Consider the following 18,018-nt stretch of genomic DNA (forward strand, 5'->3'; position numbering starts at 1 on the left):
ATTTACCAACATACAGAATAACACCCAGTGCTCATCCCGTCAAGTGCTCCCCTCAGCGCCCTGCCTTGTCCTTTAGGGGAAGACAGTGAGGCCAGAGATAATCTGAATTGCACCATGGCGCACAGCTGGTTCACCACAAGATTAGAATCTGGGGCTCCCAGAGTGCCTGGGTGGCTCGGTGGTTGAGTGTCTGCCTTTGACTCAGGTCGTGATCCCAGGGATCCTGGGATCGAGTCCCACATCAGGCTCCCCACAGGGCCCCTGCTTCTCCCTCTGCCTGTGTCTCTGCCTCTCTCTTGTCTCTCATGAATAAATAAATATAATCTTTTAGAAAAAAGGAATCTGGGGCTCCCAAAACCCCATCTTGTGCCCATTTGGCTACAGCAGTGGCCCTTTCCCTGTTCTTGGCTGCCCAACAAGCCTAGGACATCCTCAGGGTACTAGGCAGGGATGAGGTGATACAGAAATGGCCAGGACGAGAGTCAGAGCAAAGACTTCAGACATTTGTCCCGGTCATGCAGGGAAGGCCTAGATATTTGGTGGGAGGTGACCAGGGGTCAGAGGGCCACGTCCACAAGGTAAGAGCAGACCCTAACATCAGTGAAGCATCTGCCATATGCCAGGGGCTGTGCTAATCCTCCGGTCCTGACAAGTCTGAGCTCTTATTCTCATTTTAGAGACTAAGCAGACTGAGAGACTAACTTGTATGCACCCAAAGGCCTAGCTCTTCTCCCGAATATAACCAGGAGGAGAGGGTGATGGGCATGAGCTGAGCTCCGAGCAGAGGATCCCCCGACCCGTGCCCCCCAGAAAGCAGCCCTCCCTCAGGCCTGGGCAGACTCGGGGTTCACTCACTGTGTCCAGCAGCAGCATGAGGGAACAGGAGCTGGACAGTAAGGGGCAGCAGGCAGAGCATCACAGTCACCAGTCTTGACATCATAGCTCTGAGGGTAGCGGACCTGCTGTGTACCCTCACAGGAAAGGGCAAATGAGTGTCAGCCAAGGAACCCCAGTAATAAATGGGCCCCAGAGCCCTTTGATCCCTGAGACTGGAGAACTGGGCCAGCCCACCTGAGTCAGTGTATGAGCTTCTCATGACTGGGGGTGCGGGCTTTATTTCAGGCCAAAGGGCAGAGGGAGGGGAGCCCCTCCCTTGCCAGGCAACACACAAGCACACAAGCTGTCCAATTTTTCACCCCAACAAAAGGGCAGGCACAGGGGCCTGAAGCAACCTGCAAGAACAGGGAAGACCCGTGGGGGGAGGCGGTGGGCAGGGGGGACGGAGCAGAAGACGCTGGGCCTGTACCTAGGGAGGAGAAGCTTCAACTCCGGCCTCCAGTAAGGACGCTCCCCCTCCCTTTCCTCTCAAGTTCTCTACCTGCAGGTACCCCACCAGGACATGGGATGTAAATCATGGCCACACCTGAGCCAGTGCCCCAGCTCCAGGATGGCTGCATTCCTGACATCTATCTGTGAGTTCACAGGTGGGCACAAGCTTCCATGGCCATCCGGAGTGACCTTGTCCCCCCTCCAAAGTCAACAAAGCCAAGTGCTCACTCCTTCACCTTCTGTGGGCCTCCACTCCTCACTCCCTGGGCCTGAGGCCCCCAAAGTCTGGCCTCAGGCTTGCCTGCCACAGTGACCTCAGGCAGAGGGGGCCTGATCCTGCCCTGGCCTGGAGCAGCAGAGAGGATCCATGCTGCACGTTCAACATGTGATCCCAGGAAGGGGCTGAGAGTGCAGAGTGTCCCGTGTCCAGATATGGCATCTAATCCTGGTTGGAGTGCATTCTCTCCAAGAAGGGATCTCTGGAGCCCCAGGTGTGTGTGGGTGGGGGGCAGGCCCCCCTGCAGGGTAGAGAAAGAAAACACAACTCTGCTTTAAACCTTGCTCTTTTATTGGGAGGGAAATTTCAGAGTGGGAAGTCACTGGAGCAAAGATGTCAGAGTGTCTGGGCAGCCCCGGGGCTCCTGGTTGGAGGGTGAGGGGGTGGGGAGAGGGGCTCACAGCAGGGGCTGGCCAGGCCCACCAGCTCTGAGAGGGCCACCTTGAGCCCTGATGCTCTATTTCCTTTTAACCAACGAGGGCGCTGAGGAGTAGCACAGTGGTGGGTTTTCTCTCTCTGCCGATGTCTTGTCCAAATCTGGATGAGGAGTAGGAGCCTCTGCCTCGCTCACTGAACAGTGGTCACCACCCTGGGCCTCTGGATGTGGAACTGGGGGTGGGAGAGAGGAAGTGAGGCCAACAGGCCCTCAGCTATGGCCATGTCCGGTGGAAGTTACCTATCTCTGGACCAGGGTGCTGACCGTCCCTGGGCAGCCCCAGGGGTGGGTGGTGGGTGGTAGGTAGTGGGTTGGGGGATGGGGAGGGTAGAGCTCTAGCTGAGGACAGGCCCCTGAATCACCTCCATGGTGGGATCCACGTTCTCCAGGGAGGGCTGGAAATGGTCATAGATGTTTTCAAGGCTGAATCTGTCCTCCTTCAGATTCTCATCTGCAGAAAGAGGGGCCAGGCTGAGTGAGCCTGGGGGAGGCTGGAGAGGCATAGAGGGAGACTTCTTCCAGTATCTTCCCTAAAGTATCTCCCACTGCCCAACCATCCTTCCACCATTGCAGCCAGTCTATGAGGTGGCTCTGGAAGCGTGCCTGGGGAGCTGGCCCAATGAGATGAGAGGACAAGAGGGAACCACAGCCCCCTGACATGCTTCAGGGTCAGAAGTCATGACCATGGGTAGGCTTGGGGATGATCTGGGTGAGAGTGGACCGGGAGGAAGGCACTGCTCAGGGGTCACCAGCTCACACACCCTCACAGCAATGGGAACCAGGGCAAGCAGAAACCAGCAGGGCCCAGAATCTTCTCTTAGAGCTGGCATGTTTTCAGCAGCCAGTTTCCCAGTTCTGCACATCCCACCCTCCTCAGCCTCCATGATCATGCCTTTCTGTTTCCTTCAAAGTCTTCCCGGGGACTCTGCCCTTTACCCTGCCCTCTTCCATGCCTGTATGCTTCCTTGACCACTCCCAGCTGCCCACTGGCCGAGACCTCTCCCCAGGGTTCAGACCAGAGCTGGTGGTGCCTCCTTCCACTGGCCTACAGTGTGTCCCACCTGCTGCCTCTTTCCGCTGCCAGGCAGTGCTCCAGGCCTTCTCCCTTTTCCAGCCTGTGAGGAACAACCCGGCCCAGCTCACTGGCATCTAAACTACATCTTCTGCTGTCCATTCCTCCCATCCCTCCTACCCCAACTCAGCTGCATCCTCCATCCCCTGCATACTGCAGAGCCATCTCATTGGTCTCCCCCACTTTAGGGCTGTCCCTCCCCAAGTCCACTTAAGTAAGATGTTCAAAATGTATCCCTGGACTCCCTCCCTTAAAGCCCTTCCAGTGTGTCCCCCTCATTACAGATCACAGAGACCTCCACAACCTCCCTGGGATCTGTGTTCCTGGAAGCAGATTATTCACCAGCTCGCAGTACTGCCCCAGCCTGCAGACTGGCTCAGGTGATGCCTCCTCTGCAGTCTTTTCTGATCCCTCCCCACCCTGGCTGGGGCGGACATACTTCTGGGCCCCTGGAGCCCAAGGCATGGCCCTGTCCTCCCACTGACTGTGTGTGCCTCTGAAGCTCTCACAGGGGCTGGTCTCTGGGGGGCAGGATCTGACTCAGCCATGCCTGTTGACCCTCCATGGTGTTTGTCAGAAGGAACTGGTAGGGCAGGACCTGCCCAGGGACTGCGATCATTCATCTCAGTGCAGCAAGAGATTAGCAGATGTGACACGGTGGTTTTCCACGGCAGCGGAGAATCAGAAGAGCTTGAACACACAGGAGGCTCTATGGAGGGGCAGGTGTTTGAACTAGACCTTGGAAACAGAGCCCCCAAGGAGGGGAACCCTCCATACAGTGGTGCAGGAGGCGCAAAAGCATGAAGAAGGTAAAGGTGAGCGTCAGCCCCACACAGATGGGAGTGTTAGAGAGGAGCTGAGAAAAGACAAAGTCAGCAGAGGCAGCATAAAGGTTCAGGGTCAGGAGGTCGCAGAGAAGCTGGCAGAGCCGGGCAGCCACAGGACTCACAAACCCAGCTGGCACCCACAGCCACACTGAATCTGGCTGCAGCACCTTCTCGGCCTTTCTCCGCCCACTAGCTTGCTCCTGGTGAGAAGTACCTTCCCAGATGCCTGTGTTCTGGAAGCTGCCAGGAATGTCTTCTCCTTGCCACTCCCGAGACAGTTTGTATTCTTGCCTGCCAACAGAAACGAGGTGAACAGCTGGCGGCAGGGAGGTGGAGGAGGGAGCCTAGAGCCCTGACCCTTGGCTTCTGGAAAGGGCTACCTCAGCCAAGCCCTGGTTCAGGGAGGGGCCTGTCCCCAGGGCAGTAGCAGAAAACGAAACAACATCACCGTGGCCTGCCCCTCCCTCAGTAGGCCTCTGTTCCCTTATCTTTGAGAAGGGAGCATTAGATCAGAATCAGAGCAACTCCCTCTGACTATATCAGAGGCATCAGGGGCACTGTGCCCATTGTTCCTCAATCTTCTTAGGTGGATTCTCCTCCCATTTTACAGATGAGAAAGCGACACTGGATAGCTCATCCCCAGTGTCCCAGCGCAACAACGTGGCTCTGTGGCAGCCAAAGTGATAACACCAGGTAATGTCATTACATAATCCAATCTCAGGACCCAAGTTTTGAGATGCACTTCTCTGCCAAACAGATCAGGTCAGATCAGCAGGCTGCCTTTTGCTGTTACCCAGAGCTGAGAGGGGCTGAGTCCCCATCAGGCCTCCAAATGCTGAATTGGAAGAAGAACCTTGGGATGTTCCAACTGTGTTCCCCTTTCCCTGGGCCCAGCCCCAGAAGCTCACCTGTGCAATTTTCTCTGGGATCGGCCGAGGAGGATGATCAGGACCACCACCATGACCACCAGCAGTGCTCCCACAGCTCCCACACTACCATACACCAGGCTCTTGCTGGTTCTCAATGCACAAGTCTCTCCCCAGTACCAGTGCGTGTCTGAGGTCGGGCATCTGGGAACACACCCAAGATCAGGACAGCCAGCTAACATCCCTCACACCCAGTCTCCCAGAAAAGAAAAATGAATGCCAAACCACTGGAAACTGGCTTTCCCTCCCTCCAAGGACAGGCATTGGTTAGGAAGGACCCAGGTTAGGAGGCTCCCTAACACTTAAAGGGCAGTGAGGGGGTGGGGGATGCCCTAGTACAGAGAAGGATTCAGAATCTGAGTTTTGGATGCCTTGTCCTAGGAATGTGATGTCCACCCATCTAATCTCTAGCTGGCAACTTGACTGGCCTGTTACCAATTTTATATTTTATGCTTTTTTAAATTATTTTTATTTTTTATTTTTTATTTATTTGAGGGAGAGAGAGAGAGCACAAGCAGATGGAAGAGGGAGAACCAGGCTCCCCTCTGAGCAGGGAGCCTGACACAGGGCTCAATCCCAGGACCCCGGGATCATAACCAGAGCCAACGGCAGACACTTAACCCACTGAGCCACCCAAGTGCTCCTATATTTTACAGCTTTTTTTTTTAAAGATTTTATTTGTCTATTCATGAGAGACACAGAGACAGAGGCAGAGACACAGGCAGAGGGAGAAGCAGGCCCCACGCAGGGAGCCTGACGCGGGACTCGACCCCGGGTCTCCAGGATCACACCCCGGGCCGAAGGCGGCATTAAACCCCTGGGCCACCAGAGCTGCCCCTATTTTATGCTTTAATTTATGCTCTCCCAAATGTAGTGCCCCAGTTATAGCTAGATGTGATAATGGCACTGTGGCTAGGATACCAAAAGGAAAATGAAATGTAGATATAGAGATCTATAGATACAGAATTGGAAATTGGTAACTGGAACTTTCTCAGGAAGGGGTTTGTTCTGTCCTAAGACACTCATGTCTATAACCTGCACCTCCTCCTCCCTCTGGTGGGGGCTAGGAGTGAAGGGAAACCCAGGTAGAAGAAAGAGGGATGGTGCAGAGGAGCTCTCCCTCCCCACCCCTGCTCCATGACTGGTGAAAGGTACAGTCCTACCACGAGACAGAGTGGGTGCTGGCCTTAGAGGGACTGGACACTCACAAACAGCGGGGGCCACTTCGTTGCAACTGGCATTCACCCTCATGACAGTTCAGTTGCGACTTAGTCCCAGAAGTGCACTTGGTCACACAGGCCAGCTTCCCATCCAGTTCATCCACATAGTAGAACTGGGCATAGTCCTTTGCAGCCTTCTGGGTGCATTGCTCTGGGGGTGAAGAGTGGGCAGCAAGCATCAGCCTGGTTAAAGCACCCCCAGCCTCCATATGTACTGCCCACACTTGTCCCCCAACACCCACCACTCTATGGAGGTGCTTACCCTGCAGGTCAAAGCCCAGCTTCACAGTCTTGTTCACAATGGTGGCTTCCTCATTGTAGCACAGATGTAAGGAGGCTGCTAAGCATAGCAGGAAAGAACAAAACATAAACACTGCTCTCTACCCTACTAGAGTCTTGGCCTATCCCTAGATGCAGCTGGGCCTGTAAGCAGACTCAGATAGAGGCATTAGGGCTGGTGACAACCTGAGCCCGAGACCAGGAGCAGCTGCTGGGGCACACTGCAGAGTCTAAGGAAGACACCCGGGGGGGCTTCTGGATCCCTATGGATAAGTCTCTGGAGTTCCAGAAAAGAGGAGAGATGCAGGGCAGTCAGAGGCTGAGACCTCCCTATAGGACCCCTCTCATCCTTTCCCTACCACCATCAGGGCCTACCTCTGCACTCTTCCGAATCACCAGGTAGCCTTTTGGTCTCATTCATAATCTTGACCGTTATGATTTCAATGAGGTTTTCAAACAGTTTCTGAAAATCTGAAGTGTAGTTTGTCTCCATGACAACATCATGTTCCACCACAACACTGCCATTGCTAGAATCAGGAGTCAATGATTCATCAGTCACTCTGGGTCACCCACCCTCCCAGAAAGTGGGGCCCACAAAGCAAGAAGGGTGATGGGAGACAGTTAGCTATGTGACTCAGATGCAGAACAGACTAGGGACTCTTCCCTCCAAGAGTTAACATCCTAGACAGAAGCTGCAGAGTAAAATGATCTAAGATTCCAAAATATCAGTGATCACAAGAAATGCCATTGGATAAAATTCATTCCTAAAAATGGAAGCTCTTGGGTGAAGATGTAGCAAAATTGAACCCTTGGGCACTGTTGGCAAGAATGTCAAATGGTACAGCCACTGCGGCAAACAGTATGACAGCTCCTCAAAAAATTAAAAATAAAATTACCATATGACCCAGCAATTCCACTTATTGGTATTTACCCAAAAGATTTGAAAGCAGGGATTAAAGACATATTTGTGCACCCATGTTCATAGAAGCATTATTCACAATAGCTAAAAGGTGGAAGCAACCTAAGTAGGTGTCCACTGATGGATGAATGGATAAACAAAAGGTGGTATACAGTACAATGAAATGTTATTCATTCTTACTAAAGAAGAAAATTTTGACACATGCTGCAATGTGGATGAACCTTGAGGACATTGTGCCAAGTGAAATAAGCCAGTAACAAAAGGACAAATACTGTATGAATATTTACATGAGCACTAATATGAAGTCCCTAGAGTTATCCAGTTCCTAGAGACAGAAAGTAGAATGGGGGTTGCCTGAGGTGGATTGAGGAGGAGTTGAGAGTTTTTGTTTAAAGTTTTTGTTTTTGTTTTGCTTAAGTTTGGGAAGATGAGAAAGCTCTGGAGATGGACTGTGGTGGTGGTTGCACAACAATGTTAATGTACTTAATGCCACTGAACTATACATTTAAAGTGATTAATTTAATGGTTAATGGCAAAATTTATATTATGGCTATTTTACCACCATAAAAAATATTTTAAACTAAAACTTTTTAAATGGAGGCTGTTGGACTATATTTTAAAACCAAATAAGTATGCTTTTAGAAATGAAAAAAAATGTGAGGTCACTTTAGAAATATAAGATTCCCCCCCCCAACAAAAAAGAAATATAAGATTCCAATCCAGAAGCTCCTTGTTAGATGGCCAGTGGGACACTGAGAGATCTTAAGATAAGATCTGTCACCAGTCACAGCCATTATCAGAGAAGACAGGAGGACAAAACCCAACAAAGCTTGTGCCAAAATGGAGATGGAAACAAGCGCTGGTCCTGGGCAAGGGGTAAGGGTAGGGTAGAGGACACCGAGACATAGAAGCGCATGGGCCCTTGACAGTATGAATATGCCTTTTTTCCTACTGGGCAAGACACCCTCCAGGCTCCCTTCCCTCCCTTCTACTTTTCACTCTCCTTTAGGGGATCTGCTTCTCCTGCCTATCCCTTAGATGCTGGTGCTTGACATGCTTCTTTCCTGGGAAATGTTCACCCCTGTGCTGTGAACCCCAAGCCACCATATGGTCTACTCTTAGGACTTCCAGCAACTTCTATCCAGGGAAACCAACACCAGAGTCTCTGCTGCAGACACTTTCTATCACATGTTCCACCACATGCTGTTCTATTACTCAACCATTCAATGTGGCTGGGCCCTGGGCACTTGAAACTCCATATGGCCCACTCATCATCTTCTTTCCCACCTCCCTCCTCCTTACCTTCCTCATCTCAGCAAAGGGTACTCTATACTCCCAGCAGCCCAGAAAACTGGTGCCATTCCTCCTTCTCTGCAAATACCCATCAAATCTCCATGATCTGCTGGTCTTGCTTCCTAAAGACCTTTCACACTGGACTATTTTTCTTCTGCATTGTCACTTCTCTGGTCCAGGCCACTATAATCTCCTTCCCCTGTCCACCATTCTCAGTCCTGCAGCCAGATTGAACTCTCTGAAGTGCAAATAAGATACCTTCCCACATGGACCAAAACTACTGATGCCTAAAGATTAAGTAACTGGGTATGGGTCATCTTTCCACCTCCTCTCCCACCATGATTTCAAGCTGCCAATTGTTCTTTATGTTTCTGCAATCAACTCTCCTCTATTTTACCTCTAAGCTCCTCATCAGCAATTCCCTCTACATGGCTTATTCTTCATGATTCAAGCCTCAGCTTAGCTGTCATGTCTTCCCAAAAGATTTCCCTCCACCTTACCCAGCTTGCATTCAGCCTCTCCCATTGCACCCTGTGTGTTTTTTACTGTTAACTCTAACCATATTGCACAACTATTTTACTATGTTCTGCCACCCTTTGCTCCATGAAGACCAGAACCGCTGCATTCCCTGCACCTACGACAGGGTAGGCTTTCAATACAAGCTGTTGAATGGATGAAGGATAAATAAATGAATGAATAAATGAATGGTTCAGAGCCTTCTGGTGTTGCCTGTGGGCTGCGGGGTGGGGGGGTTCCCCTCTGGCCCAGCCAGGTACTGATACTCATTCAAGATGGGAGAAGACAAGAGAGCAGAGAGGGGGGCTTCCCACAGACTATAAATCTGACCTGCCCCCAACACACACACACATACTCACAACAGTCTCCTAATGATCACGCCTCTGTACTGGGGAAAGTCTTTGCCCATATAAGCTTTATCCATCTGAAAGAAATGAGGCAGCTGAGCAGCCCCTGCTCCATCTCAGAGGAAGCCCCAGGGCCCCCTCCCCCAGGGAACCCAAGGTATTAGCTCACAGAAAAGAAGGAAGGAAAGGTATAGGGATGCTCCCTCCACTAGGATGTGGGCGAGGTGGTGCTCAAGGAAAGGGGCTCTAAGAGGACCCCCTCTCGGGACTTGGGAAGACTGAAGGGATCCATGGGCTGAGAAACTCCAAAGTCAATCAGAATGAGCTCCTGTATCCCAATGACATTGGACATCCATATTGGGGAATCTGGGATTTTCCCGCTCTTACCTGACTCTTGAATAGTTGAGTGAAATTCTGGTAGACTGAGGAGGATATGTTATTCAGGTCTTTTGTGAAATTCCTATTAGTCACTTTCACTGTCACACCTAAGGTGGCATTGATTTTTTCCGGGATTTCTGTGGGAATAGGTCATATTATGCATGAGATAGCAACCTCCCAATAATGTCTTCTGGGATTGGTTAATTCTCTGCCTCCTGGTCTCATGGAGGTAAAGAAAGTGAATAGGAGGGTGGATGGAAATTCAAGAGGCAAGTAAGAGTCACTAAAACCTGGGATGCCTGAGTGGCTCAGTGGTTGAGCATCTGCCTTTGGCTCAGGGCGTGATCCCAGGGTCCTGGGATCAAGTCCCATGCTGGGCTCCCTGCATGGAGCCTGCTTCTCCCTCTGCCTAAGTCTCTGCCTCTCTCTCTGTGTCTCTCAAGAATAAATAAATAAAATCTTTTTAAAAAAGAGTCACTAAAACTCCTGCCCCTTGTCTCTGAACACCATGAGGAGTTAATGGCCAGGATCATGACCCAGAGAAAGCTAAGTGGAGGGCTCCGAAAGAGTTGGGTTAGAAACATCTTGATCCAACAGACATATAAGCTAGTGAAAAGAGCCCTGAAGAAGGGTCCATCCTCTACGTAGGCATTTGGGCCTAGGTAAATATCATATTTTTTCCTCTACCTGCACAATGAGGTAGCAGTAGCAGAAAATCCTTCCAGTGTTGCCCTCCTATTTAAATGGTTAGGGACAATTTGCAGGTCTCAGAAAAGTTCATTACCGATGAAGAATGAGTCCACAAGGGACTTGCACTGGTAACCAAAGAAGCCTTGGGCACAGACACACTCTTTTCCGTTCCATATGGTCCCATTGTGGCACTGCCCTGTGAAGGGATAGAATTCACAGCAGTCAACATGGAAGCCCAAGGGACAAAAATACTGGCCCCCAAACCAGGTCCTGTCATTCAGACATTGTGCTGATAGAGAATAGAACCCTCTACCATAACCTTAAGCTTCAAGGGGATAGAAAGGATGAAGGACAATGGGGAATACGGAAACAAGAAATGAGAGGGGATGAGCAAAGAAAGCAAGAGCTCTAAAAATAAAAAGAGAAAATACAAGACAACATTATCCATGTGGACGACATTCACTGACAATAAGAAGACACTGGAGAGGTGGAACAAGACCACGAAGAGGTCAAAGCTGATTAGCTGATAAGAAAGGAGAGCTGATGAGCAGGAGAGGCACACAGAGTGACATGCAGAAATACTTACTCACTGTTGTAGCTGAAGACTGGGTCGTCATCACAGTTGTGTGTGTGCTAGTGAACAGGGGATGGAGAGTTGAAGAAGTAGTGACCCCAGGGACTGGAGTATGGGAAAGAGCCAGGTAGAGTGGAGGACAGAAGAGGAGAAAAACCAGAGGAAGTTGTAATGGCTGAAGAAGAGTCAGAGACTGGCCTGGAGGAAAAACCAGGGATAGCTGAGGCTGAAGAAGCACCAGGGACTATAGTTCGGGAGCTGTCATATGATATTGGTATGCTTGGTGACCTTGTGCTGCTTTGAAAGATAGTAGATCCTCCACTGAGGGTGGTAGCTGTTGGTCTGGAGAAGACTCTAGTTGTAGAAGAGAAAGTTAGAGCTGATGGGGATGTAGAACTAGGGCTGTCTGTGGCAGAGGGGATGGAAGTACAAATCATCGGTTTGGCAGAATCACTATTGGTGATGAAGAGAGTGGAATTCTCATTCAAGGTGGTGGGCATTAGTCCACAGGTGGCTGGGAGTGAAGAGGAATGGATGGGGCTTGATGAAGATAATGGACTAAGATCTTCAGTGGTATTGGGTGCATCAGATGAATCAGTTGTCTTGGAGGAATAAGTGGTAGTGGTGAAGACACTGGATTCCTCAGTGATGGTTGTGATGGTAGAACTTGATGACGGCGTAGAACCCCGACTAGGAGTGGTAGAGGAAGTGTCAATAGAAACTTCAGAATGAGACAAATCAGAAATGGTGTAGATGGTTGGCTTTTCTGTGAAAATTGTGGCCGTTTGTGCAGAGACCAAGACAGTAGTGGATGATTCATCAGAGCTTGGTGTGGAAATAAAACTTCCATTTACAGTGGTAGAGGAGGTAACCACTGAATCAGTGGAGTGAGACAAAACAGATAGGGTTGTGTGGGCAGTGGATGCTTCAGGAAGGAATGTGGGTACTTGCCCAGAGACAGGAATAGTGGAAATTAATTCATCGAGACCAGATGGGGAAGAATGACTTTCATTATGAGTAGTATACAAGGTATCATGTGTAACTGTTGGATCTGATGTGTTTCTTGATATCCACCTGTAGTGGAAAGGGTTTCCCCTGAACTTGAAGTAGAAGCAGAACTTGTGCTCTCCTTGGAAAGAGTTGTGTTGGAACTCATTGTAACTATGGAAAAATCAGGGGTATCTGAATAGAGAGTAGACGGATCACTTAGACTTAAGGATGTCTGATGTGAGACACCCATGGTACTAGAAAGCTGGCCGGAAACTGAAAGGAGACAGAACTTGCTTCCAATTTTGTAAAAGAAGTTTCAGAGGAAACAGTAGATTTGACAAATCAGACACACTGGTGTACACAGTCGGCTCGTCTGTGACAATCATAGTGGTTATTTCAGAGATTAGAGTCGGGTTAGAGAGGTCACTGGGATGAGAAGGGAAAGCAGAATGTGCCTCATGTGTGCTATACAAGGAGGGGAACGAATAATTGCGCTTGACCCTGTTGAAGTTAGGGCACTCAAAGCAGACCGGGGGGAAAGGTTGTTTCCCCTTCACCTCCCAAAGTAGTAAAAGACTCACGGGAACTTGATGTGGGGATGTGACTTTTATCCACTTCAGTGAAAGTGCTTGAAAATGAGTGTGTGACTGCAGAGGAATGAGACATGGTGCTATGGTCCGTGGACTCTTGGGGGACACCAGTAGCAGTCGGTCCTGAGACAGCCGGGCTGGTAGACAGGTCTCCTGGCCTCGATGGGACGGTGGAATGGCCGGCGTCTGTGGTATGGGAAACGTGGGTTGACGCCGTGGGCTCAGATGAAGCTGGCACAGTGGGGATGATGGTTGTCTCGCCTGTGGGAGTGGAGCCGGCTTGCCCAGTGACCACAGTGTGGGTAGAGAGCTCACTGGGGCTCGATGTGGAGGTGGGAATCACACTATCTGTGCTGCGGGAGGCAGTAGTGGAAAAGGATGGTGTGGACAACTCTGAGGGGGCAGTGGCGGTGTAGATCGTGGACCCTGCAGCAAGAGATGTGGTTGTGTGTCCGCCATCAGCATGGGTAGTAAAAGGGCCAGCAGTCGTTGGTGTGGAAGCAGAAACTGCATCCTCTCCGCTGGTGGTGCTGTGTGGGATACCCGTTGGCTCTGATGAGTGAGGGGTGCCTGGATACACAGTGGATCCGTCCACGAGGCCCGTGGTCGTCTGTGCTGAGACAGAGACGGTGGTCGACGGCTGGCCCGAACCTGAAGGGGACGCGGAGCTTCCGTCACCCACCGTATAGGAGGTTTCTGAAGTAACGGTCGTTCCGGTCAAAGCAGACACAGTTGTGAAGACGGAGGGCAACGCCGAAAGGGCGGTAGTGCTGTGTCCAGTGGTCAGGGTGGTGGTGGAAGAGTCTTCCTGGCTTGAGGGACTTGGAGAGCCTGTAGTATAGGAAGCCACTGTGTATTCCGATGACTCTGAGACGATCGTGGAGAAAGTAGACTCCGTAGCACTGGGTGAGGCTGACGGTCCCGAACCCGGGGAAGTGGCTAAAGACTCGGTGGGACTTGACGTAGACATGGGACTTGCATCACCCTTGGTAAAAGTGGTTGCCGATGAGTCCGGAGGTGGAGGAGAATCAGAGATGGTGCCGTGGTCCGTGGATTCCTGGGGGACACCAGTAGCAGTCGGTCCTGAGACAGCCGGGCTGGTAGACAGGTCTCCTGGCCCCGATGGGACGGTGGAACGGCCGGCGTCTGTGGTATGGGAAACGTGGGTTGACGCCGTGGGCTCAGATGAAGCTGGCACAGTGGGGATGATGGTTGTCTCGCCTGTGGGAGTGGAGCCGGCTTGCCCAGTGACCACAGTGGGGGTAGAGAGCTCACTGGGGCTCGATGTGGAGGTGGGAATCGCACTATCTGTGCTGCGGGAGGCAGTAGTGGAAAAGGATGGTGTGGACAACTCTGAGGGGGCAGTGGCGGTGTAGATCGTGGACCCTGCAGCAAGAGATGTGGTTGTGTGTCCGCCATCAGCATGGGTAGTAAAAGGGCCAGCAGTCGTTGGTGTGGAAGCAGAAACTGCATCCTCTCCGCTGGTGGTGCTGTGTGAGATACCCGTTGGCTCTGATGAGTGAGGGGTGCCTGGATACACAGTGGATCCGTCCACGAGGCCCGTGGTCGTCTGTGCTGAGACAGAGACGGTGGTCGACAGGCTGGCCCGGACCTGAAGGGGACGCGGAGCTTCCGTCACCCACCGTATAGGAGGTTTCTGAAGTAACGGTCGTTTCCGGTCAAAGCAGACACAGTTGTGAAGACGGAGGGCAACGCCGAAAGGGCGGTAGTGCTGTGTCCAGTGGTCAGGGTGGTGGTGGAAGAGTCTTCCTGGCTCTGAGGGACTTGGAGAGCCTGTAGTATAGGAAGCCACTGTGTATTCCGATGACTCTGAGACGATCGTGGAGAAAGTAGACTCCGTAGCACTGGGTGAGGCTGACGGTCCCGAACCCGGGGAAGTGGCTAAAGACTCGGTGGGACTTGACGTAGACATGGGACTTGCATCACCCTTGGTAAAAGTGGTTGCCGATGAGTCCGGAGGTTGAGGAGAATCAGAGATGGTGCCGTGGTCCGTGGATTCCTGGGGGACACCAGTAGCAGTCGGTCCTGAGACAGCCGGGCTGGTAGACAGGTCTCCTGGCCTCGATGGGACGGTGGAACGGCCGGCGTCTGTGGTATGGGAAACGTGGGTTGACGCCGTGGGCTCAGATGAAGCTGGCACAGTGGGGATGATGGTTGTCTCGCCTGTGGGAGTGGAGCCGGCTTGCCCAGTGACCACAGTGTGGGTAGAGAGCTCACTGGGGCTCGATGTGGAGGTGGGAATCTCACTATCTGTGCTGTGGGAGGCAGTAGTGGAAAAGGATGGTGTGGACAACTCCTGAGGGCGCAGTGGCGGTGTAGATCGTGGACCCTGCAGCAAGAGATGTGGTTGTGTGTCCGCCATCAGCATGGGTAGTAAAAGGGCCAGCAGTCGTTGGTGTGGAAGCAGAAACTGCATCCTCTCCGCTGGTGGTGCTGTGTGAGATACCCGTTGGCTCTGATGAGTGAGGGGTGCCTGGATACACACTGGATCCGTCCACGAGGCCCGTGGTCGTCTGTGCTGAGACAGAGACGGTGGTCGACAGCTGGCCCGGACCTGAAGGGGACGCGGAGCTTCCGTCACCCACCGTATAGGAGGTTTCTGAAGTAACGGTCGTTTCGGTCAAAGCAGACACAGTTGTGAAGACGGAGGGCAATGCCGAAAGGGCGGTAGTGCTGTGTCCAGTGGTCAGGGTGGTGGTGGAAGAGTCTTCCTGGCTCGAGGGACTTGGAGAGCCTGTAGTATAGGAAGCCACTGTGTATTCCGATGACTCTGAGACGATCGTGGAGAAAGTAGACTCCGTAGCACTGGGTGAGGCTGACGGTCCCGAACCCGGGGAAGTGGCTAAAGACTCGGTGGGACTTGACGTAGACATGGGACTTGCATCACCCTTGGTAAAAGTGGTTGCCGATGAGTCCGGAGGTTGAGGAGAATCAGAGATGGTGCCGTGGTCCGTGGATTCCTGGGGGACACCAGTAGCAGTCGGTCCTGAGACAGCCGGGCTGGTAGACAGGTCTCCTGGCCTCGATGGGACGGTGGAACGGCCGGCGTCTGTGGTATGGGAAACGTGGGTTGACGCCAGTGGGCTCAGATGAAGCTGGCACAGTGGGGATGATGGTTGTCTCGCCTGTGGGAGTGGAGCCGGCTTGCCCAGTGACCACAGTGTGGGTAGAGAGCTCACTGGGGCTCGATGTGGAGGTGGGAATCTCACTATCTGTGCTGTGGGAGGCAGTAGTGGAAAAGGATGGTGTGGACAACTCTGAGGGGCGCAGTGGCGGTGTAGATCGTGGACCCTGCAGCAAGAGATGTGGTTGTGTGTCCGCCATCAGCATGGGTAGTAAAAGGGCCAGCAGTCGTTGGTGTGGAAGCAGAAACTGCATCCTCTCCGCTGGTGGTGCTGTGTGAGATACCCGTTGGCTCTGATGAGTGAGGGGTGCCTGGATACACACTGGATCCGTCCACGAGGCCCGTGGTCGTCTGTGCTGAGACAGAGACGGTGGTCGACAGCTGGCCCGGACCTGAAGGGGACACGGAGCTTCCGTCACCCACCGTATAGGAGGTTTCTGAAGTAACGGTCGTTTCGGTCAAAGCAGACACAGTTGTGAAGACGGAGGGCAATGCCGAAAGGGCGGTAGTGCTGTGTCCAGTGGTCAGGGTGGTGGTGGAAGAGTCTTCCTGGCTCGAGGGACTTGGAGAGCCTGTAGTATAGGAAGCCACTGTGTATTCCGATGACTCTGAGACGATCGTGGAGAAAGTAGACTCCGTAGCACTGGGTGAGGCTGACGGTCCCGAACCCGGGGAAGTGGCTAAAGACTCGGTGGGACTTGACGTAGACATGGGACTTGCATCACCCTTGGTAAAAGTGGTTGCCGATGAGTCCGGAGGTTGAGGAGAATCAGAGATGGTGCCGTGGTCCGTGGATTCCTGGGGGACACCAGTAGCAGTCGGTCCTGAGACAGCCGGGCTGGTAGACAGGTCTCCTGGCCTCGATGGGACGGTGGAACGGCCGGCGTCTGTGGTATGGGAAACGTGGGTTGACGCCGTGGGCTCAGATGAAGCTGGCACAGTGGGGATGATGGTTGTCTCGCCTGTGGGAGTGGAGCCGGCTTGCCCAGTGACCACAGTGTGGGTAGAGAGCTCACTGGGGCTCGATGTGGAGGTGGGAATCTCACTATCTGTGCTGTGGGAGGCAGTAGTGGAAAAGGATGGTGTGGACAACTCCGAGGGCGCAGTGGCGGTGTAGATCGTGGACCCTGCAGCAAGAGATGTGGTTGTGTGTCCGCCATCAGCATGGGTAGTAAAAGGGCCAGCAGTCGTTGGTGTGGAAGCAGAAACTGCATCCTCTCCGCTGGTGGTGCTGTGTGAGATACCCGTTGGCTCTGATGAGTGAGGGGTGCCTGGATACACACTGGATCCGTCCACGAGGCCCGTGGTCGTCTGTGCTGAGACAGAGACGGTGGTCGACAGCTGGCCCGGACCTGAAGGGGACGCGGAGCTTCCGTCACCCACCGTATAGGAGGTTTCTGAAGTAACGGTCGTTTCGGTCAAAGCAGACACAGTTGTGAAGACGGAGGGCAATGCCGAAAGGGCGGTAGTGCTGTGTCCAGTGGTCAGGGTGGTGGTGGAAGAGTCTTCCTGGCTCGAGGGACTTGGAGAGCCTGTAGTATAGGAAGCCACTGTGTATTCCGATGACTCTGAGACGATCGTGGAGAAAGTAGACTCCGTAGCACTGGGTGAGGCTGACGGTCCCGAACCCGGGGAAGTGGCTAAAGACTCGGTGGGACTTGACGTAGACATGGGACTTGCATCACCCTTGGTAAAAGTGGTTGCCGATGAGTCCGGAGGTTGAGGAGAATCAGAGATGGTGCCGTGGTCCGTGGATTCCTGGGGGACACCAGTAGCAGTCGGTCCTGAGACAGCCGGGCTGGTAGACAGGTCTCCTGGCCTCGATGGGACGGTGGAACGGCCGGCGTCTGTGGTATGGGAAACGTGGGTTGACGCCGTGGGCTCAGATGAAGCTGGCACAGTGGGGATGATGGTTGTCTCGCCTGTGGGAGTGGAGCCGGCTTGCCCAGTGACCACAGTGTGGGTAGAGAGCTCACTGGGGCTCGATGTGGAGGTGGGAATCTCACTATCTGTGCTGTGGGAGGCAGTAGTGGAAAAGGATGGTGTGGACAACTCTGAGGGGCGCAGTGGCGGTGTAGATCGTGGACCCTGCAGCAAGAGATGTGGTTGTGTGTCCGCCATCAGCATGGGTAGTAAAAGGGCCAGCAGTCGTTGGTGTGGAAGCAGAAACTGCATCCTCTCCGCTGGTGGTGCTGTGTGAGATACCCGTT

The 18,018-nt window shown here is 52.7% G+C and overlaps 1 protein-coding gene across 1 annotated transcript in view; it reads right to left on the reverse strand.

Annotated features, from left to right (window-relative positions):
• Window positions 1–1,876: 1,876 nt before the first annotated feature.
• Window positions 1,877–18,018, reverse strand: part of LOC102151823 (mucin-12-like) — a 28,825-nt gene continuing 12,683 nt past the window's right edge. Inside the window, exons 10-22 of the mRNA XM_038541710.1 lie at window positions 15,894–17,862; window positions 15,270–15,499; window positions 12,655–15,117; window positions 10,604–10,705; window positions 9,829–9,956; window positions 9,454–9,518; window positions 6,742–6,893; window positions 6,350–6,427; window positions 6,076–6,238; window positions 4,850–5,011; window positions 4,156–4,232; window positions 2,405–2,493; window positions 1,877–2,215 (exon numbers count right to left, since the gene is read on the reverse strand). Coding sequence (XP_038397638.1) covers window positions 2,174–2,215; window positions 2,405–2,493; window positions 4,156–4,232; window positions 4,850–5,011; window positions 6,076–6,238; window positions 6,350–6,427; window positions 6,742–6,893; window positions 9,454–9,518; window positions 9,829–9,956; window positions 10,604–10,705; window positions 12,655–15,117; window positions 15,270–15,499; window positions 15,894–17,862 — 5,720 coding nt within the window. The 3' untranslated portion in view covers window positions 1,877–2,173. The remainder of the gene's footprint in view (window positions 2,216–2,404; window positions 2,494–4,155; window positions 4,233–4,849; window positions 5,012–6,075; window positions 6,239–6,349; window positions 6,428–6,741; window positions 6,894–9,453; window positions 9,519–9,828; window positions 9,957–10,603; window positions 10,706–12,654; window positions 15,118–15,269; window positions 15,500–15,893; window positions 17,863–18,018) is intronic.

This window comes from Canis lupus, chromosome 6 (genome assembly GCF_011100685.1).
Source record: "Canis lupus familiaris isolate Mischka breed German Shepherd chromosome 6, alternate assembly UU_Cfam_GSD_1.0, whole genome shotgun sequence".
NCBI classification, from domain to species: Eukaryota; Metazoa; Chordata; class Mammalia; order Carnivora; family Canidae; genus Canis; species Canis lupus.